This window comes from Rutilus rutilus (genome assembly GCF_951802725.1).
Source record: "Rutilus rutilus genome assembly, chromosome: 1".
NCBI lineage: Eukaryota > Metazoa > Chordata > Actinopteri > Cypriniformes > Leuciscidae > Rutilus > Rutilus rutilus.
Genome location: NC_140209.1, coordinates 30,209,936 through 30,237,932, shown reverse-complemented (window position 1 = coordinate 30,237,932; position 27,997 = coordinate 30,209,936). Strand labels below are relative to the sequence as shown.

At 38.7% G+C, this 27,997-nt stretch overlaps 1 protein-coding gene across 9 annotated transcripts; it reads right to left on the bottom strand.

The window, feature by feature from the left end:
- Positions 1 to 27,997, bottom strand: LOC311285812 (nucleoside diphosphate kinase A-like). Of its 9 annotated transcripts, none has more exons than XR_014626436.1 (9): positions 27,643 to 27,861; positions 25,616 to 25,746; positions 25,439 to 25,540; positions 25,029 to 25,141; positions 23,288 to 23,469; positions 22,568 to 22,609; positions 20,816 to 20,928; positions 1,298 to 1,557; positions 2 to 418 (listed from the first exon to the last, which is right to left on the bottom strand). XR_014626436.1 is itself a non-coding variant. In XM_084401613.1 (5 exons), the coding sequence occupies exons 1-5, from the start codon at positions 27,755 to 27,757 to the stop codon at positions 23,349 to 23,351; spliced, it is 582 nt and encodes a 193-aa protein (XP_084257739.1). In that variant the 5' UTR covers positions 27,758 to 27,997; the 3' UTR covers positions 22,849 to 23,348. The 9 variants fall into 9 exon arrangements, 1 of the variants encoding a protein (XP_084257739.1); XR_014626437.1 differs by having other exon boundaries at positions 101 to 418; positions 1,298 to 1,612; XR_014626435.1 differs by lacking the exon at positions 1,298 to 1,557 and having other exon boundaries at positions 1 to 428.

Genomic DNA, 27,997 nt, shown 5'->3' with positions numbered 1-27,997 from the left:
CGATTAGCAGGTTTTGACTGGGGAAACGCAGGCTTGTTATGTTGTTTCTGTTGTTGCACGACCACCATCGTGAGGGTTTTTTTCTTTTCTTTCTTTTCTTCCGCGTCCTCTTCAACGTGAATGGCGTGTTGCAGTGTTGTACTCAAACGCCCGTGTAACTGTGCATGAAACTGCGCTGTTAGTCTGTGTGCCACTCGCTCTGCGGCCTCTGCCCCCCCTCGCGCTGCTCTTGCATCTGTCTCTGCCTGCGCTGCTCTTTGGGCTGCCTCTGCCAGTTCAATTTGTGCTCGTGCTTCTGCAAGTCGTGCTTCTTGGGCTGTTCTCGGGGCTGGTGGAAAGCGGTCCAGATCGAGGTCCAGCCTGAGGGCCGGTATCTCTGCTACTGGGTAGTGAGCTGTATTGTAGGCAGGCGGCGGAGCTGTTGCCACCTCAGTCACATGTGGAAAAGCACATACATTCGGTTCATTAGCATTCTGTTCCAGTGGAACTGTTTTTACGCACACAACATTCTCAACATTACATGCCAATTCTTTTTGTATTTGCTCTCGTTCTCGCCTGTCAGCCTCTTCTACCCAACACATTATAGTCGGTTCACAGTTCTTACACCCATGTTTAACACACACACAGCAGCTACTCTGTTTTCCCTCGTTCTTTTCTACTGACTCTTTTACTACATTTAGTCTTATTTTACTCAAGGTCCCCGCTTCGGGAAAATCGTGATATTTGATCAGTTTCTGTATGTCAACCATACATTTACCACCATAATTATTTCTCATTTGACAGAAAATTGGTGTATAAAAATGATCTAATTTACTGTTGGATGACCCCATTTTTGGCTGAATTTCCCTTCTGGATTTTACTCTTTCGACACGTGTCTTAGTATCTGTCAAACGTCTTCAACAGACCCGATTTTATCTCACCCAAAACCGGTCGGGTTTCGGCAAATATGCCGTGCTTTTGTAATTATGTTCTACTCAAAATCTTCCATTCACCCAATCAATCTGGCGTGGCTCTTCCGTCCACCTTTGCAAGATTTCTTCGGGTCACAGAGACCTTGAGCAAAACTAATTAACTAGCACCTGTGATTCCCTGAATCACCAGTGGTACCCCTGTCCACTAACGAGCTAAGTGTGGCAGAAACCGGTCTGACCGTCAGACCAATTTCTCCCTCAAAACCTGTGATTCCCTGAATCACCTCTCGCTCGTACCCAAAGCAAACTCAGCCAACATGGTTCATGTTCACTCACAATTATCAAATCACTCTTAACATCAATAAAACAATTCTGCCGTTTCTTACCCAGAGATGCTTTCTCTTTTCTGTAATTGCCGCGGATTCTTTCTTGATCCTGGTGGGAGTTCCTCCACTGGTCCTGAATGCGGGAATTGGCTCTCTCTCCCTTAACCTGTTGAGTTACTATCTCAAACCGTCGGGGTATGAGACGGCTGCCTGATGCCGCCGGGATTGTACACTTCCGTCAAAATCCGTTCTTCAGGACCAGGAGAAGAAGATCCGCACAGGACCCCACGTTTCTGACACCAAGTTGTAATGGCAATTTTCTAAAGTTAATATCAAACAGCATCAGAGGTGTAAGAAAACTTTCAAGAGACAAAACTGTAATAAAGAGAAAAGGTTTATTTCAATGAGGATTCTTTTCACAAAAGCCGCAGCCACCCAGCTTTCAAATAGAATACCTAATAGACACAATAAAACATACAGATTTTATACAGTTTCTTGGCAAAAACTCCTCCTTCCAGCTTTCTTGTAAATTTCCAGAAAGATACCCCCTATCTCCTGCTGGTTCGGACTGGTTTCTACCCCCCTGGTACAGGTCACACTGTTCTTTGTCCCTGAGACACCCAAAGGCCTTCATCTACGACCTAAATTGTCTCTCGCTTCCCTGTCCCTCCTCAGCTGCTAGAAAACCTCACAGAAACATATGATTAAACAGTTTGGAAACGAATGATTATAAGAAATGCTGAATTTTCCAAAACATGTCAAAAAATATTTTCTCTAACCTCAAACCCTTTCTCCCACATTGTATGTAGTAGCAGCAACCATGTGTGGCCCACTATAGTCTTCTATCAAATAGCAGTATTCATTGGTTCCATGAGAGTGGGGCCAGCCCATAAAAATATCTTACATTTTAACGTCTAGTCGGTCCACAGTCTAATTCTGCTCTTTTTGGTTTTCAGCTATTGTTTTTGTCTGACTTTTATTATGAAGTTTTGTCTGTGGGTCATAATTTGCCATTTACTTTGCAGTTTCGTCTGAGATGCATCTGAAATCGGTCACAAGTTCACTTGTTCATTATAGTGAATGGCACATGTACTTTATGGAGAAAAGAGAAATGAAATTGAGTGAGCGGCTTAAGATGACGGAATTTGTGTGTGCCAGAGAGTAGAAATAACTATTTTACACCTTAAAAAATAATGACGATAATAACTTTGTATGGTATAATGAAAATAAATAACTTGTTCACTTGTTCTCATATTCATGTCATATTTAATAGATAGTTCATTCATTTTAATAGAATAATAATACAAAAACTACAAAAAAGAATTAACACAATGATATAATTTTATTATTTTTACTTATAAATTTGCCATAAAAAGCAATAAATAGAGCACATAATACATGAAAGCTGTATTCCTTTCAAGGTTATCTGGTTTTGTTTATTTTTAGTTTTCTCCACATGGACTCTGTTTGTGTTTTCACCTTGGTTAGCTTGTCTTCATGGTTGTTAATTTGATTCATTACTCAGTTCAGGTGTGTGTTGTGTTCAGGTGTTCATGTCTCATTATCCTCTAACTACTTAAGTTCAGATCAGTTTGTGTTTCGTGTTGAGTCTCGTCTATGTGTAGTTGTGTTTGGATGTACCTCTTTGGAGTACTCTGTTGGAGCATTAAAGCCTAACTTTCGTCGTCGATTCTTTGGTGTTTTTGTTTTCCGTCTTGTTTGTGTTTTGCTTGGGGCCGGTGAATGCTTCGGAAGCAGACTAAGGAAACCACATGGATGACGCTCCACTTCAGTAGCACCTATACACCAAATTTTTGTACTTGTACCTAGTTATAGTTATATTATGTTATATTATGAAGACATTCACAGAGGGATTTGTAAATATATTATTCCTAGCCTGATTTATATAACATTTTATTCCAAAAAACATGGCGAAAATACATTTTTTTTAAGGCTATTGACAGTATTTTCTGATTTACAGGATAACAAAAGTAGATATCCATAAATCCCTCTGTATTTTTTTTCCCATCTAATATGTGAACACAATGAACAATTTTTTTTTAACCTGGCTTTATCCAATACTCAGATTTCGTTGTTTTAAATCTATGCAAATTAGTGCATATTTGATTAGATATGGCCTAATTTGCATATTTAAACATTAAATTACAGAAAACTTGTAATACATTTTGTTTCTCATCTTAATGTAGGTAATCAATTGTGAAAGTTTCATGGTGATATCTGCTAGTTAAAAATGTTACCCTATTCACCTGTAGTGTCTCGCCTTAATTTGCATAAAAAAACTTGCAATGGTGTTTTTCTTAGTTATTATGTAATATGGAATACATCACATATCATATATACACTGGGAACATTTAAGAGTGATATTGATTGAATATGTATGTCGGCCTTAAAAAAATTACACAAATAATGCTTAATTTCACCTTAAAAGTTGGTATTTTGCATATATATACATAAAAAAGGCAGTGAGCCTCCATTATATCTTTGCTCTGACCCTTGACTATCGATCTAGAAACTTAATTTCCTCATCTTGATTGCCTACTTACAAAAAAACTAGGGGAAAATGGTCCAATGACTGAGCAAGATAGGCAATTAGGCGGCCATTTTTATATGCAAATTAGAAGGTAAAAAACTCAATTTCGCTTGGGAACCATTTTTTTTGGACTCAGCACCCTTGAAATATGTAAGGTTGGCCGGTTCCCGACTTGTACCCATAAATGCTCCTCACTTCTTATAGAAGGCCATTTTTCTAAAATCCGTCTAGTCTAAAAGTACTGTTAATTATTTCCATTCGAAAGACGTGTTTATAAATCCTTTTTACTTTAATTACAGACATGTTTTTATATTAATATAGTGTCCTGTTTCACTGATATCATCTGAAGTGTAGATGTCCAGATGTAGAGACCAATCAGTCTCTCAGGATCATTGTGAAGCTATCAAGCCACGCCCTAGCAACCATTTAGAGCTCCTTAGCAACAAGTCCCATAGACTTCCATTGAAAGAGATCAAAGGGATATCTCCGGACTGAATTGTGATAGAAACACGAGGGTGGTCTTGTTTCACTCAGGGCAGCAAACGGCCAATCATGAATCACCTCAACACTTCCTAGCCCCTCCCTAGCAACCATTGTCGAGCACCTTAGCAACCAAAATCCAAAGAGGGATATCTTCCATTCTGAATGTCACAGAGGCATGGGAGTTGGATTATATCATTCATACTGACAAGAAGCTTTTGGAATTTCATCATTGGCAGCTGCCAAGCAACTCCATAGCAACCAAATAGAGTACCCTAGCAACCAAAATCCAAAGAGGGATATCTTCCATTCTGAATGTCACAGAGGCATGGGAGTTGGTTAATATCATTCATACTGACAAGCAGCCTTTGGAGTTTCATGATTGGCAGCTGACAAGCCACTCCCTAGCAACCAAACAGAGTACCAAAATCTAAAGAGGGATATCTTCCAATCTGAATGTCACAGAGGCATGGGAGTTGGTTTACATAACTCATACATTTCTGGAATACTCTGCTCTCTTGTTATTGTCAGCGTTGCTTTGTAGTCAAGGTAAGCCCATCTTCGATTCTCAGCTTCCCTTATATTTTTAACTTCACATAATTGTGTATTTTAGTTTGACGCGTTGCCACATTAAACAAGCAGCCGCGAGTGAAAATTATTATTGTTAAAGTCTAATTTGCACTTTAAGCCTCTGCTCCTAGCACTTTCAAAGCGAAAGTTGGCCCATTATCGCGTTATCCACTTAATTGCAAGACCGAAACAGCATCTGTTAGAATACCTTTAAATAGACGAGATTCAGTTCACTCCCGTAGGACAAGCGAGCAACAAGAGGCTCGACTGGAACGCGCAACTGTGTGTTTTCTGGAATACTCTGCTCTCTTGTTATTGTCAGCGTTGCTTTGTAGTCAAGGTAAGCCCATCTTCGATTCTCAGCTTCCCTTATATTTTTAACTTCACATAATTGTGTATTTTAGTTTGACGCGTTGCCACATTAAACAAGCAGCCGCGAGTGAAAATTATTATTGTTAAAGTCTAATTTGCACTTTAAGCCTCTGCTCCTAGCACTTTCAAAGCGAAAGTTGGCCCATTATCGCGTTATCCACTTAATTGCAAGACCGAAACAGCTGTACTCACTCAAGCGGTGAAAGCATTTTTCTGTATATCTGTATTTTGCGCGCTGTCGCGGAAGCGTTAGCGGAAGCGTTCAGCTCTCGTGTTCAGCCTCCTCGTGTGAAGACCGACTCGGGTAAAGACCATCGACTCTACCTGCGCAACTCCACCGAGCAGGGACACCAGAAAGGCACTTAAAATTCGCCTTTTCCCTTTCCACTTCTTATCTTATCTTTCTCCCGAATCAGCATGTGTTTTCAACACATTCCTGTTATCGTTCGACAACGCCCTTTCATCACGCGCACAAGGCAGCGCGATACTGCTAATCTGCGTCCCATTCTCTCATCCTCACACACTCCTCTCTCTCTTTCCGTGGGTCTATGGAATTGTCAGTCAGCAGTCAACAAAGCTGACTTCATTCCAGCCTTTGCATCTCATTCTACTCTCAGTATCCTGGGCTTGACTGAGACCTGGATTCGTCCTGAAGACTCAGCAACCCCCGCTGCTCTCTCTAGCAATTTCTCCTTTTCTCACTCCCCTCGCCAGTCTGGGAGGGGTGGCGGGACAGGGCTTCTCGTTTCCAACAATTGGAAATACTCAGCGCTCTCTTCTCTATGCAACAACAATTCATTTGAATATCATGCTATCACACTTACAACTCCCAGTAAGATCCATATTGTAGTAATTTATCGCCCCCCAGGTCAGCTGGGTAACTTCGTAGAGGAAATGGATGTGCTGCTGTCCTCTTTCCCTGAGGACGGCACCCCACTTCTAGTCTTCGGTGACTTCAACATTCATCTCGAAAAACCACATGCAACAGACTTCACCTCTCTACTAGCCTCCTTCGATCTCAAACGACACATCACCACAGGTACTCACAAATCAGGCAACCAACTGGACCTGGTTTACACACGCAACTGCATCACAGACAACATTTTGGTGAGGCCTCTCCATGTTTCAGATCATTTCCTCATCACCTTCAGTCTACAACTCGCTACCCCTGCGCCACCAACCCCACCACCAGTCACCCTCAGGCGAAACCTACGCTCACTTTCCCCCTCCCATCTCTCCTCTGCCGTGTCATCTTCTCTTCCCCCACCCTCACAATTCTCATCTCTGGATGTGAATACTGCAACGGATACCCTATGCTCCACACTAACCTCTACTCTAGACAAAATCTGCCCTCTCTCCTCCAGGCCAGCACGCGCTACTCCTTCTAACCCCTGGCTATCTGAGGTTCTTCGTGAACACCGGACCGAACTCAGGGCAGCGGAGAGGAAATGGCGCAAATCAAAAGACTCATCTGACCTGAGTATGTATAAATCTCTCCTCTCGTCCTTTTCTGCTGATGTTCATGCTGCAAAATCTTCATATTTCCACAACAAGATCAACAGCTCCTCCAACGCACGACTACTCTTCAAGACATTCAACTCACTCCTCTGTCCACCTCCACCACCACCCTCCTCCTCCTTAACTGCCGATGATTTTGCAAACTTCTTCACCAACAAAACAACAACTATCAGCAGTCAATTCTCAGCTCCACACACACAGGAACCCAGACCGACCCCTTCCACAGCCAATACCCCTCTGTCCTCCTTTTCGCCGCTAACAGAGGAAGAAGTATCTACACTTCTCCTCTCCAGTCACCCTACCACCTGCCCTCTAGACCCCATCCCCTCACACCTTCTACAAGCCATCTCTCCCACACTTCTACCAGCACTCACACACATCATCAACTCATCCCTCCATACTGGCACCTTCCCTACAGCATTCAAGCAGGCTCGGGTTACTCCACTGCTTAAAAAAACAACACTAAACACATCTTTTGTAGAGAATTACAGATCCATCTCTCTCCTACCATTCATTGCAAAAACACTTGAAAGAGCTGTTTTCAACCAAGTAACATCCTTCTTGTCTCTAAACAACCAGCTGGATGTCAACCAATCTGGCTTCAAGAAAGGGCATTCAACTGAGACTGCATTACTGTCGGTCACAGAAGCCCTACGGATTGCAAAAGCTGCTTCCAAATCTTCACTCCTCATTCTCCTTGATCTGTCTGCTGCCTTCGACACCGTGAACCATCTGATCCTTATGTCCAGCCTCTCATCACTGGGCATCACAGGAACTTCACTCGACTGGTTTGAATCCTATCTCACAGGTAGGTCCTTCAAAGTCGCATGGAGAGGCGAGGTATCCAGAGCACATCAACTGACCACAGGGGTTCCCCAGGGTTCAGTTCTTGGTCCCCTCCTCTTCTCCATCTACACTACATCACTGGGACACATCATACAGGCACACGGTTTTTCCTACCACTGCTATGCTGATGACACACAACTCTTCCTCTCATTTCGACCAGATGATCCCACAGTAGCTGCACGGGTCTCGAGCTGTCTGGCAGACATCTCCACATGGATGAAGGAACATCACCTGCAGCTCAACCTGGCAAAGACTGAGCTGCTCGTCCTCCCTGCCAATCCGTCTCTACAGCACGACTTCACCATCCAGCTTGATTCATCATCAATCACCCCATCAAGGTCGGTCAGAAATCTGGGAGTAACGTTTGATGACCAGCTGACCTTCACAGATCACATTTCAAAGACAGCTCGATCATGCAGGTTTGCGCTGCACAACATCAGGAAGATCAGGCCTTTCCTAACTGAGCACGCAACACAACTCCTCGTCCAGGCCCTGGTCATCTCTAGGCTTGACTACTGCAATGCTCTTCTGGCCGGACTTCCAGCATGTGCTACCAAACCTCTTCAGATGATCCAGAATGCTGCAGCTCGTCTTGTCTTCAACGAGCCCAAGAGGGCCCACGTCACCCCTCTGTTAATCTCTCTGCACTGGCTACCTCTCGCTGCTCGCATCAAGTTCAAGGCATTGACGCTTGCTTACAGATCTATCACACGCTCAGCTCCCTCCTACCTTCACTCACTCCTACGAGCCTACATCCCCACCAGACGCCTACGATCAATCAACGAGCGACGTCTCGTGGTTCCATCACAGAAAGCCACAAAATCACTTTCCAGATCATTCTCATTCACAGTTCCATGCTGGTGGAACACTCTCCCCACCCTCATCCGGAATGCTGAATCCCTGACAACATTCAAAAAACAGCTGAAAACCCATCTCTTCCATGAGCACCTAAACTCATTAAAAAAAAAAAAAAAAAAAAAAAAAAACCTTTCCCATAAAATCCCACTTATCATGCTTATGCTACTCTGAATAATGCCTGAACTTCGTATTCTGAACACTTCTTGCGTTGTTGTTGTCTTTTGCCTCTTCATGATGACTCGCTTAATTTAGTCCTGATTTGTAAGTCGCTTTGGATAAAAGCGTCTGCTAAATGACTAAATGTAAATGTAAATGTAAATGTCATACTGACAAACAGCCTTTGGAGTTTTATGATTGGCAGCTGTCAAGCCACTACCTAGCAACCAAACAAAGTACCCTAGCAACCATTTTGCAAGACATATCTCTGCATCAGAACATCATAAAGAGATGGGGTTAACACAAGTTTGACTCAGGGCAGCAAACGGCCAATCATGAATCACCTCAACACTTCCTAGCCCCACCCTAGCAACCATTGTCGAGCACCTTAGCAACCAAAATCCATAGAGGGATATCTTCCATTCTGAATGTCACAGAGGAATGGGAGTTGGTTTATATAATTCATACTGACAAGCAGCCTTTGGAGTTTCATGATTGCAGCTGCCAAGCCACTCCCTAGCAACAAAACAGAGTACCCTAGCAACCATTTTGCAAGACCTATTTCTCTGCATCAGAACATCGTACAGAGATTGGGGTTGGCTCTTTTGACTCATGTTAGCAAACAGGAATTCCAACATGCTACACATGCTAGTTGTGAATAGCTACATGCTAACAGTGATTAGGTAAGTGCTAAATCATGGCAAGAAAATGCTAAGAACTCCAATAGTAATCATCTGTGACAACTACCAACCACTAAGTAACACCATAGCAACCACCCATAATACCTTAGCAACCACCTGAACACCCTAGCAACTGCCTAGCAACGCCCTAGCAACCACCCAAAATGCCCTAGCAACCACCCAAAATACCCTAGCAACCGCCTAGCAACACCATAGCAACCACTCAGAACACCCTTGCAACTGCCTAGCAATGCCCTAGCAACTGCCTAGCAACACCATAGCAACCACTCAGAATACCCTAGCAACTGTCTAGCAACGCCCTAGCAACCACCCAGAATACCCTAGCAACTGCCTAGCAACCACCCAGAACACCCTAGCAACAGCCTAGCAACACCATAGCAACCCCCTTAGAATACCCTAGCAACACCCTAGCAACCACCCAAAATACCCTAGCAACCGCCCATAATACCCAAGCAACACCATAGCAACTGCCTAGCAATGCCCTAGCAACCACCCAGAATACCCTAGCAACTGCCTAGCAACGCCCTAGCAACCACCCAGAATACCCTAGCAACCACCTAGCAACACCATAGCAACCACCCAGAACACACTAGCAACTGTTTAGAGCCACCTAGCAACCATATTCCAACATACAGAAGCCATATTTCAGCCCCACAATATTGTATAGACATGTCTGTTGGCTTGTATGCAATCGTACAGAACACCCTAGCAACCGAGTGGTGAGTTTTGCCACTGCAAGCACCACTTCACATTTTCTTCAGGAAATGTACATTCTCTAATATCATGTCTAGTACATTCTAATATCTGATTAACTCATAAAATATCAGTTGTTAATTTTGCATGACAATACTGCTGTAAAAGATTCTGCAGTGCTGTGATATTCAGATCATTATACAGAAAATATTTTGACAGGATCATATAGACTCACTCGGACATCAAGCATCAGCGTATGAATCGCAACAATGGTGACAATGAAAAAAAATCTGAATTACTATAAAGTCACAAAAAGGCTTTGTTGGTTGTCACCATTGTTGAGATTCATATGTCTCTATTCTACTAAAAAAATTATTCAGCTCAAAAAATGTTCTGTATAATATTTTTTTTCAATATCACATAATACTGATGCCACAATATATCAAGGGTCATGTGAAAATTATGACATTAATCATAGACTTTGTATAATTCTTAATTCCATCTACATATTATGTAATCTCATCTTATATTGAGAGATCTGACTGATATATCAGTGAATCAGATCACAATATGATGACTACAACATCATCAATAAATGATCAAGATCATCTGATATATTCTCCTGCATTTATTACTACAAATGTGTATCAAATACACAGTTAAAACAGCCAGAGAAAAACTAAAGGCTCAAGGGTAATGAGCCCAACTAAAGCAGACACTGATCTCAATCATGGTTAATTTCTGTTAAAGTTTTTTGCCGTAGCTGCCAGTCATTTGACCCTTTTTTTAAGATTTTTTTTACAATGAAGGTATATGATCGTGGTAATTCAGGAAATACCTGTAAAATAACAGTGTTTTTCAGTTTATTTAATTTAGGATGTTTTACTTTAATGTTACAGTTTTTTGGGGGGCTGACAGTCATTTGACCATTTTATCATTTAACTGTTTTTTTACTGTTTAATTACAGATTATATTTGTACTTTTACATACATTTTTATGTAATTTAAGAAAACAGAAAAAATACTGTATGAAAAATACAATCAATTTTCTGTATAAAAAATGTGAATTACTGGAATTTGTCATTAATGTCACAATACCTAAAATAACAGCTGAATTTTTATTTTACAGATATTTTTTGTAATTTTACAGTGCTTTGAGTACAATTTAAAATGAAAGAAAATGATCGTCAAACACAGATCAGTTATTTTCTGTAAAATTATGATTTTTTTTTTTTTTACAGTGTATAGGAGCAGGGAACTTTATCGTGATTAATGTATGTTCCTACACCTGAAGGAGCGAGTGAGACATACGAGGGGCAGCTTCACAGGGGACAGAGGTGATCCGATTTGGGATCTAGGAGCTTGAAAGCACTGATTCAGATTACTAGCCGGGAGCCTTTCCGTCTATGGAGTGAAAAGGCCTTGAGGCAGAGACCTTGAAAACAGTATAAAACTGCCCTGCTCCCTCCTCTGCACGTCTCACTTGCTCCACAGTGTAACTCTGTCACTTCTGTGTGGGAAACTGGGCCTATTCTTGCAAGAATAAATACTTTTAAAAGACAATTGGATTCAGAGTGTCTCTTACGCAGTGATGATGATGTTCAAGAAATTTTTGCCACAACATTTGTCTAGATTTATAATTGACAACATTGACCCCACTTTTACTAATATCCCCTCAAATAAAAGTAAAGAATCCTATACCATAAATTTAATTTTTGCTAAAATCAATGTACATAAATGTAAGTACAGTAAAACCCAACCTTTGTTTTTGGATATATATATTCTGACTATTTTTCATTCACACAATACACTGTAAAAAATAATTCCGTAAAAAAAACGGATAATGTACTTACCAGGACATTTTCCGTTAAATTACGGACAGTTCCTTCACCTCTAAAACGGAAAATTCTGTATATTAACAGTACATTTTCTGTACTTTTAACGGATAATCCTTATACAGAAATTTCTATAGTTATATAAATTTTATAGCATATATTTTGGTGGCAAATAATTCAAGAACGATATATACAAATTGAACATGGTTTATTTTTGTAAAAATTTTCTTGTAAACATTCTTAAATACATTCAATGGGTAAATATATATATATATATATATATATATATATGACATAAATGAAACAATGTACAAAGCACCATTAAAAAGTGCTTGTATTGTGTAATACATTGAGACATTAAACAAACAAGAGACAGAATTAAAAAAAGAAAACATGAGAAGGTACTTGCACAATATTGGTGTTGCACCAAATAGCTCACAAAATTCTTTGAAAAAAACAAACTGTGAAAGTCAAGATTCAAAACATTTTCAAATGCAATACAATACAATACAGAAAGAAAGAAACAAACAAAACAAATGGAATACGAATACAGGTCTGCTGCTTTTATCATTAAAAATAGCTTTAGACAGTCAATAGTAGAGTGGAATGTTAGTGTTGATGCCATTTTTCTGTAAGAGAACACCATATTCCTTAAAGGGTTAGTTCACCCAAAAAATTGTAATTGTCATTAATTACTCACGCTCATGTTGTTCCACACCCCACAAGACTTCCATTCGTCTTCAGAACAAAAATTAAGATCTTTTTGAGGAAATCTGAGAGATTTCTGTCCCTCCATTGACATCTTACGCAACTACCAATTTCAAGGTTCAGAAAGGTATACAGACATAAATGTAATCCATGTGACTCCAGTGGTTTAACCTCAAATTTAGGAAGTGGCACAAATGTTTTGTGTGAAGAAGTTGAAGTTTTTCTCACACAATATAGATCGCTGCTGACCCAGCAGGGTGAGAACACAAGCCTGAGATGCTCATGTGAATGTATAAAAAATTGTGACAAAAGACAATTAGTTTTTTTTTCCCACACACAAAGCATTTGCATCGCTTTTTTGGGGCGTTAAACCAATGAAAAGACATAGATTACACCGTGTTCTAACTACACGCAACACACGATAAAAGGTATATTTTCATGTCAATCAGAGTTTTTGTCCTAACCAGTGACACGTGACGATTCTATTTTAGAAACGGTTTCTATTTTTCTGCGACATTGCAGCTGAAACACTACAAGAAAAAACTGTCAACTCATTGTGAACAAACAGGTGTACTCTTTGACAAAGATTGTTTCAGTCACTCAGTTGTTTAAATGGTGTAATATTTATGAATTTGATTATATACTTATCAATTTCATTGTGACTGCTGTGCACTTGCCAAGAGAACCTGCCCACACACTGTTCCGATTGGCTTTTTGGTTTTTAATTGATTTTGTCGCTTTACAAGGTCACGATGCATTTGGTGTGGTCAGAAAAACAGCTTGTTGCTAGAATCTTATCGCATTGCATTTGGTTAGGACACCGTGTTACTTTGATGATGTCTTTACTACCTTTCTGGAGCTTGAAAGTGGTAGTTGCGTAAGCTGTCAACAGAGGAAGAGAAAGCTCTCAGATTTCATTTAAAAGATCTTCATTTTTGTTCAGAAGATGAACTAAAGTCTTGCAGGTTTGGAACATCAGGAGGGCGAGTAATTAATGACATTATTTTCATTTTGGAGTGAACAACTTGCGTGAAAAACTTTCCTTCTTCTGTATGTTCAGTTAAAGGTCCATTAAGAGATTTGACCAAAGCTTAAACTTTACATGGGTTTTCAGTTGTTCATACAGGAACTTCAGCAGTCTTGGAGGAATGTGTAGACGTTTGGTTTCCTTCATCTCAGCCTTTTCGACCTTCGTTCAGGATTTCTGCACAGGAAAGTTGGATATGAAAAAATATATATATATATTTTTAGCTACACAAGAAATTAAATAAAGGAAATTGAACTACAAAGTATCATACAGACCAAGTTGAGGTTGAAAAACAATCGTACAGTATTTTACGTTCGTTAAATTATCAACTGCCATCCCTAATTCTTTCAAATTCAAACACTGTATAAAATGCTAAGACTTCTGTTTCCAGTGGACTCCAAGTGCATCTCATGTTAGCTTGTCAGCTCAACTATACCTTATAATATGTTTCATTACTTTCAATTATATAAACAGTAACACAACAACTTGCTCTATAAAAAGTTTTCATAAAAAATGTGTTGCTTACTTTTATATGAACTCCAGGATAAGTGCCATTTTCTTTGGGTATTTTGTAGCTCACGGCCTCAATGGGGTAGGAGATGTGGTCAATAATAACTTCTTGAATGACTGCAATCCTGAATGCCCATCACCTTAAACAAATAAGATATTACAAAATGAAAAACATTACACGATCACTTCAGAAAACCGCTCCAAAAATAGTTGTTTAAATCTTCCCTATACAATGTTTTTCTACTGACCATATAAGCATAAAATCTTTGAAGGGGGTGTTCAGCAACCAACTTTTTCTATAAACATTTTTCCTCAGAATTTAAATTTAAATGTGTTTTGCCAATATTGAATACTCATAATGCTAAAAAATATATATATACTAATAAAACAAAATACAAACCTATAAGGAGCATGCAGGGTGGTGCTTGGGATGCACAGTACATCAGCAAAATCCTGTCAATAGATAAGAAAACAACAGAAACACTATGAAACAAACTAATGAGGAGGGAGCTGGTAAAGAATGACTAACGTTAACGTTACAGGCAGAAGTATAACACATGTTAAATGTAAATTAATCGTTCAAGGTCATTATTTGGGGTTTAAAGTCAAATAATATAGTGTGTGTATAAAGACAAGACAATAAAAAGTCTAACGTAAACATAACATTAACGTTAACATTAACGTTACATTAACGTACATAAACATTAACGTAACGTTACCTCATTTGGCAGAAAATCTGGTGTTATCCTTGATCCAGCTGTACTGCATCTTCACACACAGTCTCTTCACGTTGTATCTTCATGACTTTTAAATCAAGCAAGTCTTAAATGGCCTTCCCTTTTCTTGACGATTCGTCTGGTAGCTTTTGTTTGAAGGCATTAAACTGCTCCCAAAACGGTGCGGTAAAGTAGGTTTTATGTTGGACATTCGTTAGACATTCGATCTTTTCTGCAGCATTAATTGATATGTAATGGCTTAATAGTCGTGGATGATGCTGTATCTCGTCTAGGTCACATTGTAAAGCATAATGTCAAAAGTGAATTTTAATATTATTCAATGATGTAATTGTTTTAAAGGACAAGTTCGGTATTTTACACTTAAAGCCCTGTTTACAGATCGTTTCTGATTAAATAGAACGGTTAAGATTAAAATTTGGACAGATGCTGCTGTCCCGAGAATTTTAGGTTTCTTTCGCTTTCCCCAAAACCTCCAGAATGGGTGTATAGGTGCACTGGAACAGTCCTTCCTAAAACGCATTAAACTTTCGTTTACAAAGACGTAAAACTCACAGAGTGGTCAGGGTTGTTCACTGATATGCTCACACAAAAATCGCTGCAAAATATGCTTTCCAACAGGTTTTATCGTAGTTTTTGTCCAACTCCATTGACTTGTATTGGATGTGATGTGAGGTACGGTATTACTCTGCACGGAAACTGAAATGGGGTTTTCTTCTTCTTCTTGTGTTTTTTTTTTTTTTACGGCGGATCGCCATAGATATATACACTAGATGTCGCCTAGGGTTCTAAACATGCGTCAAAACCGCCGCCATCTTGGAACAGGGGTCTTGTCATAGGAAGTAGCTAGGTAACGCTGCTATCTCCGCCTGTACTACGAATTCATGGATGATGCCGGACTTTTGTTCTGCATATGGATGTTCACACAAACGAAATCTAAACCAGACAGCATGGGATTACATTTACTCTGTGGATGGTAGTAGTCAAATTGTTTTTTTAGAAGTTAAGTGTACATTTCTCTGCTTGGAGGAAGAAAATGAACTGTGATTCTCGCACAGAAAATGATCTGTGAATGTGCTGTACTCTTTAGATATTATTTGAAATAACCCTTGTGTTTAAAATGTACAATATGCAGGAGTTGATCCTCAATACCCACTTTTGGCTGTGTTGTGCTGTGTTGTTCCTAACTTTAGATTTTTTTACCGATTGTAGGCTACTTTTAATGGAAAAAACAGTGTGACGCTTGTAACCTGTAAGTACAGTCCTAATAGTATGCTTGTCCTCTTCCTGTCAATCTTCAAACAGTACATCCATGATTATTATACATAGAATTCCTCAAATCTTATGTGTGAGTTTTGCACAAGGATACAGTGGGCTCAAGGGCTTGTTTCTTCCTTACAAACTGGGGATAGAGGTGTGGAAGGACACTGGAATTTGTGAAAATGTCAACTGTTTAAAGCCTTTCTTTAAAGTGAATTTCGTTTTGTATAAATTGTATCTTAATTTTAATACATTTTATTCATCAACAAATTGCCTGTTAATATAATCACGGAGGCGCCCGCGTGGTCACTTGCATTGCACGTTAACTGGAGCGCATCTCATCCCAACTTAACGAAACTCATTGTATGCCTCACACAGACATGAGAAATACATAAAATACACAAAGCTTGAATAGTCTTTAAACTAAATAATTCAAAAAGAAAGAAAAAGGCTACTCTCTGATTACGTAATCCATTATGTAGCCTACATTTCTCTCTATAGGCGCGTTCACTACGGAGATGGCGATTGTCAACTTCATCTCTGCAGACGAGTCAACACTGTCAGAAGTTTATTAATAAAAATCAATGCACGCATATATATATATATATATATATATATATATATATATATATATATATATATATATATATATATAGTGATAGTTTATTCTAAGTTTACTCAAGTGGAAGAATGTGACTAATAAACTTAGGCCTACTAGCAAATGCATTATATTTTGAAAAATAAGTAATTATCTTAATATCAAAACCTTAAATTTCCTCTGGACTCAGTGATAAATACATGTCTGACCGTTGGAACGAAACATAAAAACTAGAAAATCGCATTCATGACGATTTATGGTGATTTTATTTCCGTTAGACCTTTGCCTACATTTACGCTGATGCATTAAGAGAAGGGGCTCCCTGTTCCAAGATGGCGGCTCTATTGATGCATTCGTTCCAATGAACTGCCGTATACCAGGCGACATCTAGTGTATATATCTATGGCGGATCGCAAACAAATGCCAGTGGTTTGCTTGCAAAGGTGCATTATCGCCACCAACTGGGCTGGAGTGTCTATTATCAGAGCCCGTCTACATTCTCTGCTATTATTCAAGCTCTCAACGGAAGAACGTACGGGTGTGACGCGTTTGGAAAAATAGGTCCACAGTTTTACAACGAATGGTAAAACACCTGTTGGAAAGCATCTTTTGCAGCGATTTTTGTGTGAACATAACAGTGAACACCCCTGACCACTCGGTGAGTTTCACGTCTTTGTAAACGAAAGTTTAATGCGTTTTAGGAAGGACTGTTCCAGTGCACCTATGCACCCATTCTGGAGGTTTTGGGGAAAGCGAAAGAAACCTAAAATTCTCGGGACAGCAGCATTTGTCCAAATTTTTATCTTAACCGTTCTATTTAATCAGAAACGATCTGTAACCAGGGCTTTAAGTGTAAAATACCGAACTTGTCCTTTAACTGAGTTTTAGATGTTAATGTTTCATTGAATGTTTTATTTGAAGTCACCAGAATCGTGATTAATGGCTCCTTTATTTGAGCTCTTGACCCTGTACTTTTCTTTTAGTTTTTCTCTGGCTGTTTTAACTGTATTTTAATAAAATACATTTGTTATGGCGAGAGAAAATATGATCAGATGTCAAACACAGACATCAAGAATCAGCGTATGAATCTCAACAATGGTGACAAACGAAAAGCTTCATGCCGCAATGCATGCTGGGAGTCATGGATGAGATTTGTACTATGGTGGCACCCAGCATGTAGCCTGACTTCGTCATACCAGAGCCCGTCTACGGAGAGCCTGCCCACTCCCTATTAAGTCCTATTGTACCGAATTTTGGTTGTAGTTCCTAAATTTAGTTTCCTAAAATTAAGCTAAATTTATCTCTTTCACCCGATTGCCGTTGAGAAATCTCAGATTTGATTGTAGGTTTTGCAAGTTCAACATGGGTTATAGGTCGAAAGTTGAATGAACGAGTACTTATGTCCTTTCGATTTCTTACAGGTTGAGTTGTTGTTGCCCATAACACGCTAGCATTCTGCTAATGAACGCTGATTGGTCAGTGAAGGACTGATTACGACCAGAGATGCCACTTGATGGCATCGTGGCATCCGAAGCGGGACCAGAAACAAACAAAACAAAAACTCTTCTAGCACGTGTATTTACCTGTGTCAGTTGTGTTGTCGATGCCTCGAGTGAAAAGAAAGTGCAGAGCATACCAGAGATACTGCTTTCGCAAGCACCAAAGTGACTGAAGGATTGCCGTAAAGCAGTATCTCTGGTCGTACGATGTGTATGACGTCACTGACACTTTAAAAGAGTTTTTAAAGCAAATAAGTGACTCTAAAAAAATCTAACACCCCGCAATGTGTAATTCCTTTGCATCTCCTTTTGAATACAACATTCAAATTACTAGACAAAAAATTATATCCTGAGAAAAGTGGATTTTGATGTGTATAGCGCCATAGACCTCCATTCATTCTGCACTCGTCCTGTGAGCGCCCTCATATGGAGCCAGAGTGGAACTGCAACCAGTTCAGAAGCCGGAAGTGTACTGAGAGTGGAAGTTCTCCCCTTATTAGACATTCTCTGGTCATACTCAGATTCTAGTCAGAATGTGAGTCTGATACTGCTCCATTGGGCTGTGATTATGGGGCGTGTTTCAACCGAACCAGGAAGGAAAATGCCTCTGCACTCAATTGGATAGACCTTCAACCAATCAGAGCAACGGAGTAAGTGACGTATGTTCTTCAATCATGTTTCCGATCGACAAATGCCTCGATCGCGGTTCTCTGTTCCTCTTTTAAAATGAATGCGCTGTCGATGTCTTCTACAACAGACGCGATGGCGGAATCTACACAATGTTTTATAAACAAAGTTCGGGAGGAGCACGTTACCATGTCTATACCCTATCACCATGAGAGGAACCATATATTTATTCACTCTGTCAACTCACCTAACATTCCTTGACAGTTTTCAGCATCCCTCCACTCACTCTCGGCTTGTTCTTCCACAGCCAGGAATATGGGGGGAGTAACGTTACTTTGGGTTCGGGCCGAATACCGAGCCCGGAGCCTCTCCTCGGACAGCACGCCAAATATGCATTTATTCTATCTGACTTATTTATTATTAAGTGTGAACTCATGAAATCTCAATTCTCCAGCGGCAGTCATCTTTGTTGTAAACGAATTCAACCCAAGCGCTCTTTGATGACGTGGATGATTACGTTACCGTTGCTCATCTGTCCATCATCGTATAAAGCCCGCCCTGACAATTTGATTGGTCCGAACAATTTTTGTTCGAGCATAATAGCTCCTCAACGGATCGAGTCCAGACCGAACTTCCCGACCTAAAAATTTTGTAGGCTGGGCTAAGTTCGGCTGGCATCCAGGCTACCCAGCATGCATTGCGGCATGAAGCTTTTTGTTTGTCACCATTGTTGAGATTCATGTGCTGATTCTTGATGTCTGTTTGATACCATAGACTGTAAGGCTCTGTACGAACTGTGTATTTAAAAATGTATTAAGTTAATTGCAATATGCTAATCTTTTTAAAAATCATCTTTTATATAATACACTCATCTTTCAAATATTAAACTCTTGCTGAGCTTAACAATCTTACATATCCATGATGATAATATTATAATCTGAGCATATCTTTCTCATGACTATTTCTGCTGTTTCAAATGTGTTAAAATAATTACACATTTACAGCAATCAGAGAAAACTAATGTTAAAAAGTCAAGGGTCAAGAGCCCAAATAAAGCTGACACTAATCACGATTCTGGTGACTTTAAATGAAACATTCAATGAATCGTCAACACCAAAACCTGTTAATTCTCAATAAGAGCTTCTGTAGAGTCTGACAGAAATAAAGTTAATCTGGTTATTAATAACAAGTGAAAGCAGCATTTGAAAAAGACATTGAAAGAGTCATGATGTGATTGGCTGCAAAAAAACACCCGTTAATCTTTAAGTTTTCATGAATTAAGATTTAATTTATTTATTTGAATGTATTGTTTAATTTATTTTAGAGCATTTTATGGGATACCATATAAAATAGGCCTATACTTTTTTCATAAACGCAAACTCTCCTCCACCCAGTGCTATTCTATCCAGAGTTACATTTTAACACACATTGAGTGTTAAAAATCTACACAACATGTGTCAAAATACCATCAACACATGCTGTGTGTTGTTTTTTAACACATCTCTTTTTAGAGTGTAAGGACACATTAAATTAAAAGTGACAGGGATGACATTCATAATGTTCATTAAGTTCATAATGTTCAATTCATAAAGATTCTATTCTATTTCAAATAAATGCTTTTGAACCCTCTATAAATATTAAATAAATATTACACACAACTGTTTACAACATTTATAAAAAATAATTGTTTCTTGAGCAGGAAAACAGCATATAATAATAATTTATTTGAATAATTATAAATAATTTTACTGAAACTAAATTCTACTTTCACCACAAGAATAAATTACATTTTAAAATATATTCAAATAGATGACAATTATTTAAAATTGTAATCATATTTCACAATATTACTGTTTTTCTCTGTATTTTTGATCAAATAATGCAGCCTTGGTCAGCAGAAGAGAGGAAATAAACCTCCAAAAAACCTCCAAAATTGACTCCAAACTTTTGAACATTAGTTCAAAACTTGAACATGGACTTGTCAATTTTCGTGAAGTTAATCTACATAAGATAATGACCTGAAGGGTTAATTTTACCTCGAACACAGTAAGGCTGTACATCATGACATATTCATTTCTGCTGTTGGAGAGGAAGTAGAGGCAGTGCCTCCACGAGCCGGGCTGCCCCGCGAAACTGTTCAGCAGCTCTTCTGCAATAAACACCACCACAACACACTCATCACAAAACACATTATTATCTAATTGAAACAAAGCACGCAGTGAAAGATATTAATGTTTAGTCAGGTTAGTTGCAATTAACACCAAACAAACACTCAGCAGAAACTTCTTTCAATGACGAACAAGGGCTTATACAAGCGGTCTTCTGTAAAGCATAAATGAAGGCTGTTCCCACAACTTCAAAGTTATTGTACACAGAGTTTTCCATATTTGCATGAAAAAGAAAACATAGCTTTGTTGCACACCTACACATATGCGCATTTCAAAAACCAGTCGAGTTCAAATTACAGTGTGTTTGTTAGTTAGAGCTACATCACAATATCTTCATTAGTTACATACATTCATTTGATAGATGTTTTATCTAAAGGCTTGAATCAATACGCTTGTTGTGTTCCCTTGGAAGTGAACACTTAACACTGACAATTACCAGCACTACCTTTTTGCCTCCATTAAATATGGCAGATTTTTATAATGACAACATTTTGAAAAACACCTCTCGTGACAATTAGGAACTGAGAAACTGGGCCGCATCTGATAGTTAACATCTGGGGCCGTATTCAGAAAGCATTTTATCTTACCACAAGGAGTACTCCTAAATCGCACTAAAAGATTTTAGCTAGGAGTTTTCTCTTAGAAGTTATTCACAACGCCTTTCAGACCTACTCTTAGTAAAGAAAAATGACAACTCCCAAACTAAGAGTGAGTCTTTGTTGCTATGGATGACTTCATTACTCATGCACGAGCTTGACTGAAGTGACCACCTTGATTGTCTGATGATTGTAACGCGGGAATAATTCCAAACAGCTCCACTATGATGATGAGTGACAGGTGACAGGTCTGAGAATGCGTGCGCTACACAAGTAGTGCGAAGGACGGAAGATGATGAATAACTGAATAAACAGCCTAAATGAATAAAGAGTAGGCCTAAGGCAAAACAAATAGCCTAGTAGCCTAATGAAACATATGGATTGATGCAATATCTTTGCAACATTATTGAATTCTGTCACTATATGCCTCTGCCTACGTTTGCAAAGAGAAGAACATTTTAATTTGATTCACAATGAAACGTTACAAATAGTTTACATGCAATGAGTAGCCTAGTTTTGGTTGTTGTTGGTGGCGTTATTGCATCCCTAGTTATGCCTACAAGGCTAAATTGTTCCCTCGCGATTGGAAGCTCCTGTAGCCGCCGCATACGCATTTAAAAACATCGCAACGTGAAATGCCACAAAAAACGTTTTGTGAATATGTCTTAGTGAGTTAGGAGTCCTCTCGACTTCTTTTAAGCTGTCCCAGGCTTAGGTGCTACTTTTAGGGCTAAAATGCTTCGTGAATTACTCTTAGTCAAAAAAATTAGGAGTCCTAAAGTTACGAGTGACACGCCCATTATTTTTAGGAGTTGCTCCTAAATTCGCCAGTTAGGAGCTACTTTTAGCCTTAAAATTCTTGTGAATACGGCCCCTGGTTTTGTCTGAAAACATGGTGTGAAACAGGGCGAAAGATCATATAGATGTAGGCTCTACAAAGACAAGATACTTTTTAGCCATGCAAAGCTCTCAAATGTTTTATTGAACAGAAATTGAAGGGGTAAAAAAAATCTTTAATCCTTACTTAGAAAATCACAAACAACTGGAAAAGTCAAGCGGTCTTCGTCTGTTGTTGGACAATGTGAGGCCAAAAGATGGGAAAGTCAAAAAGTTTGAGAATCGTAGAAATGTATACAGTACACAGAAGCCACATTCGACCGCTTCAGACATGTGAAACTGTTCATTACAAATCAATGCACAAAATGTCACAGCATTGTTCGGCCTACGGCTGTTAAACCACCACTGGTTTGGTAACATATTGATCATGCACTGATGTAATATGTAAATATATTCACAAACAAACCATTTTTAAGTTACAGCAAGTATTTATTTCATGATAAATTAACAGTCTATAAATAATTATTTAATGAATTTCCCCCAAGGGATTGTGTTCGGATCACAAACATCTAAAAGGCAAGTAGTCATTTATTAGATTTTCTTTTTCTTTTTTTAAAGCATTAAATTATATTGTTTACAGAAGTTAGTTAAAGCATTGCTTTTTAGAAACAACTATGAACTATTAAAACTTTTGTTTTGACTAGTACTTGTGCAGCAAAGCAAAAATAAGTCATTTTTAAAATATTCAAGGCCACCATTTGTCAACATTTTCTCCAAAAGGTTTTTTTTTTTTTACTATTTTTAAAAATATTAATAATATATAACATTTCAATTTATTTACATTCAACAATTTTACATCATTTGTGCACTTCAGCATCAGAATTTATGTGCTATTGAGGAAATTGACCTGAAATCGTTCCAGCTGAGGGTGATCAGACAAGTTGCACACATACAGTCGTCGGCCCCTCTTAAATGTGGTAAATGCTTTTCTGATCGCATCCCTCCCAGTCGATGAGCTCTGAGGAATGAAACCACAGCGAGATCTCCCGCTCCGCTCCTTCCACAGAATCAGAGGCATGCACCACATTTCTGAAGGAATTCAACAGTCATGAAAGTCATTGCATCCATGCCACTCATTTAGGGTTTGAACACATAATTACAGCTGAGATTCTTGGTAACGCTTTATAATAAGGTCCCATTAGTTAATGCATTAAGTAGCTTTAACTAACACAATTGTTATAGAATTATTTATTCATCTTTGTTAAAGTAAAACTACTGTTCATTGTTAGTTCATGTCCGTTCATGCCGCATGTCCATTAGTTTATATTAACAGATACAACTTTTGTTTGTGCCCCTATTATGCTTTTTTGAATATTACTTTTCATGTAGTGAATAATATTGCTGTTTGTCAGTTTTAAAGGTCAAAGTGCACGACAAATAAAGTTAATGTTTCCTAAAAATAAAATAAATTCTGAACTGCCAAAATGAGTCGTCAGTAATTCCACAGAAAGGCTCACTTACTGTTACATATCTACGTAACAAATTTGCATAATGTCAGCCGATGATCTTCATTGGTTGCTCGTGAACAACATTTACTTTGACCCTCAAACACTGAAGATGAAGCTGAGGCTGGAAGAGTTTGGTTCATGTTGTCGACAAGACGCTGTTTTCTGCTCTGTGGAAGCAAATCCACTTTACATTTCCAAAGGATGAGGACTCGAACTGATACGGTAAAACAAACGCCATCGTTACTGTACCCCTCACTGTGTATCCTGTGCTGAGGAAGATCTAGAGCTGACCAATCACAGACTCTGCTTGATAAGAGGCAGTTGTGCTGTATCAGCTTCACCTCCATTCATAAATCCTCTCCTGTGGCCTCATGGGACAGTAAAGTGTCCATCGTATGCGAACTTCAGAATCACGCCAGAAGTAGTTGGTCATCCGGGGCACTTTTCACTTACTCTTTTATATTATGAATACCATGAATTTGGACACTCGTCGGCTCATATACTGTTTTTCGAGTACTAAATAGAATGGAAGTGGCGTTTTCATACGCAGCATGAATCTTTGAACGAACCATTTTAAGACTCTTTGAATAATGAGGTGGTGTGCAATGTATATTATGAGAAAATGAAAGTGTTTTTGACCTTTGATGTGTGTAAACCTATTGTAGGAGACTTACAAAACTAAATTAGGAAACTTTAAAATAGCATTATAGGGGCACTTTAATAATGTGTTTGCAGATGTTTAAATAAACATTAATAGATGCTTTAGAAGTAACTTTAAATGTTAGTTCATGTTAACTAATCATAATGTTAACAAATGGAACCTTATTGTAAAGTGTTACAAGATCTTTTTTTTTTATTTTTTTATTTTTTTTATGTTACTACCAAGAGTTTTTGCAAAAAAAAAAAAAACGAGTGGCAACAATATAGTACACTACTGTTTGAATATCTATTTTTTTTTTTTTTTTTTTATATTTCATTTTGTTTATTTTTTCTTTAAACAAATGTAAAAAACTGTTTATTATTGAACGTAACATTTAAACATTTAAAAAATATATAAATCACTATAAATATATAGTGTGCAGTACACTAGTACTCATAATGAGTGTGTGTGTGTGTGTGTGTGTGTGTGTGTGTGAGCACCTGCTGATGTGAACGCTGAAATCTCCTCTAATAGTTCCAGGTGAGGCTTCAGAAGGGTCAGTGTCTCCCACCAGCATACGGGATGACCTCACCACATTATGCCCCTCCCACACCTGAAAACAAGCCAATGAGAACTCCTCAATCTTTATGACAGTATGTGACGTGTAACGGTTTGAAGAACACAGTTAAAACCTGTAGTATGCTATACCTTTTTCTTCTTCATTGCATATTTAATTAGGCGAGTGGCATCTACTTTTCATTTAAAATGTAATTTTGCATTTTGAATAAATTTTGTAAAACTTACTTTTGGATGTTCATTAATCACATTGGAAATCAAAGTGCTCTTATTTGCATACTGTAGTATAATAGTATTACAGCTGTATGATATTCATAACTGGTGGTTACTGTACCATGGCGACTACAGGGCCAGAGGTCATGTAATACAGCAGGCTGGAGTAGAAGGGTTTCTTCCGCAGCGAGATGTAATGCTGAGCTAAAAGCTTGTCAGAAGCCTGAAACACACACAGACTCATGATGTACAAACATGTCACACACTCTCATGAACGTCTTGTGTGTGAATCACGCACCTGCAGCATCTTCAGACCAACCAATCGGAATCCTCGCTGCTCGAAGCGCTTGATGACATCACCGATCAGACGCCTCTGAACGCCATCAGGTTTCACAGCGACCAAAGTGCGTTCTCTAATGCCCGACAGATCTAAAGCCGTTCAGAAACATGTCAATACATGTCAGTTTTCATGGCGACTGCACACATTATTATTTTTCAGATTAATGATACATTTGTTAAGCAAACAGCGCCATCTACTGACCAAGGGTGAGACAATAGTGTGAGTGTATATATATATACTCTCTGCACGTCCCTGCTAAAAGCTTCCTGCCATTAACATTGTCATTGTCTCTCAATATTGGTTATTTATCAGCATTTTGAATATTCATTGCAGGAACAGAGAGATATTTCATCTGTTATCATCAGGAAAATGACGTGCATCCCCTGACCATCTCTTACAGGAATACTAACAGTCTTTATAAAGAAAAGTTCCTGCAAACGTGACAGACACGCGACCACTTACAGTCGTTCCTTGAAGCTTGATCAAATTAAGGTGGTTCCCCACACACACACACACACACACACACACTGACTCACATTGGCCTTCTGATGGACCAATCACACACACTGTGAAGAGGGAGTTGGAGGTCACCACAGTTAGTCAGGTCTAACCAGTACCAGTCTGTAGCAGTACCACAGTACAGTGATGTATACAGTGGTAATACTGTGGTACCTTTAGGCCTATATGCATTAATTAAATATAATATTATTTATAATATAATGTAATATTTTATTTTTATTTTAGTTTCATCATTTTGAATTAGCTTTTATTTGTACAGTTTCCATGTTAATTTTAGTTTAATTGTTAGTAATTCCCCTATGTGCCTTTGTCATTTTATTAGGTTTTTTAAATATCGCTATTTAGGTTTAAGATTAATATTTCAGTTTTAGTTGAGATTTAGATGTATTTACAGTAGTCAATGTTTGAAGTGGATCAAAAAAGTTCATCAAAGTTGTCCTGAGACAAGAACGGGTATATTGTTCAAAATTCATGTATAACTTTGATGAAAGGTTTTGATCCACTTCAAATGTTGACTATTGTATTTCTATTTAATAATTTTAGTTTTTTACCAAGACAACATTTCTTGTTTTCATTTAGTTTTAGTTTTTTCCCCCAGCTTTATTTAATTTAACTGAAATGTAGTAATATGTGCAAACATTTTGGTGGATTACATAGGAGTTTGAAGTTTGAGATGTGAGTATTTTTATGCTCATGTGTAGTTTTTGTCTTTAGTTTCAGTTTCAGTATGTGATACAGAAAGCCAGTGCAATATTGACCTGTGCAACTAAATCTATTAAGTGTGAGACGACACCACTTGCACGAGCTCCTAATGTAGTCAGCACTCACCCACGTGAGGACGCAATAACACAATTAACCAATCATGATCGCCTGAGGACAGAGCACGTACACTTATATCCTATAGATAAAACTGGATTTAAAAAATATAGCCTAGCCTAATTCGATATATTTTTGTAATGGCTGTAACACAATACTTGTATCATATGGTTCTATACCATGGTACATTCGTTTAGGCCTAAAGGCTTATACAGCGTGGCATAATATTAAAATCAAATTCATTCATATCATGGTCAGTTAAGTTACGTCGAGGTATTTCAATGGATAAGTTAGGCCTACCATGAAATGTTTCCAAAATCAGCCTTACAAAAAGTACCATGGAAGCAATATTATCAAATCTAATACAACCGTTACCGTACTAAACATTTTTTTACCATGGTATTACTCTGAAGTACTAACGTGGTGTGTACAAAACTCATCGTAGTCCAGTCTTTTTTACTCGTTGTTTAGTGAAGCATTACTGGTAACGTTACACATCCTTGAATATGTTATTTCCACGCTAAAAGGTCAATAAAATGCTACTGTCATGGAACTTTTAATTTTCCCTGTCCTAAAACTTCTCCATAAAGAGCACTTTTATCACTAAACCTGTTTGTTCTCCACACAGAGAGAGATGGATGTAAACAGACCTGTGTCGCTGCTGAGGCTGCGCGCGTGCCCGTGTCCCAAAGCGCGCGTGGAGCTCAGTGTGGCCGCTCGCGCTCCGTGGACGCCGATGGCAAATCTCACAAACATCATCTTCATTTCCAGGTCAAGCCCTTCTCAAAACTTCACCGAGCAGCGCTTTTGCAACTCCGAAACTTAAGAGCGGTCCGATACTTTTAACCCCCGGACCGTTACACACATACGCGCGCGCGGTCATTCACCTGACAGGTCAAAGTCAAGCGACCACGCCGACCAGTCACAGTATGTGCAGATGAGGAGCGCGTGCGTGTGCTTGTCATGGGAAGAAGAGACCCGCAAACTACAGTGTAATTACTGCTC

Coding starts and splice junctions, on each gene's coding strand:
- LOC311285812 (XM_084401613.1), bottom strand. CDS start 27,757: ATGAAGATGATGTTTGTGAGATTTGCCATCGGCGTCCACGGAGCGCGA. Junction 25,747..27,642: donor CAGCCTCAGCAGCGACACAG/GTCTGTTTACAT, acceptor GAACGGCTTTAG/ATCTGTCGGGCATTAGAGAA. Junction 23,470..25,028: donor TTCAGCGTTCACATCAGCAG/GTGCTCACACAC, acceptor GAATTCCTTCAG/AAATGTGGTGCATGCCTCTG.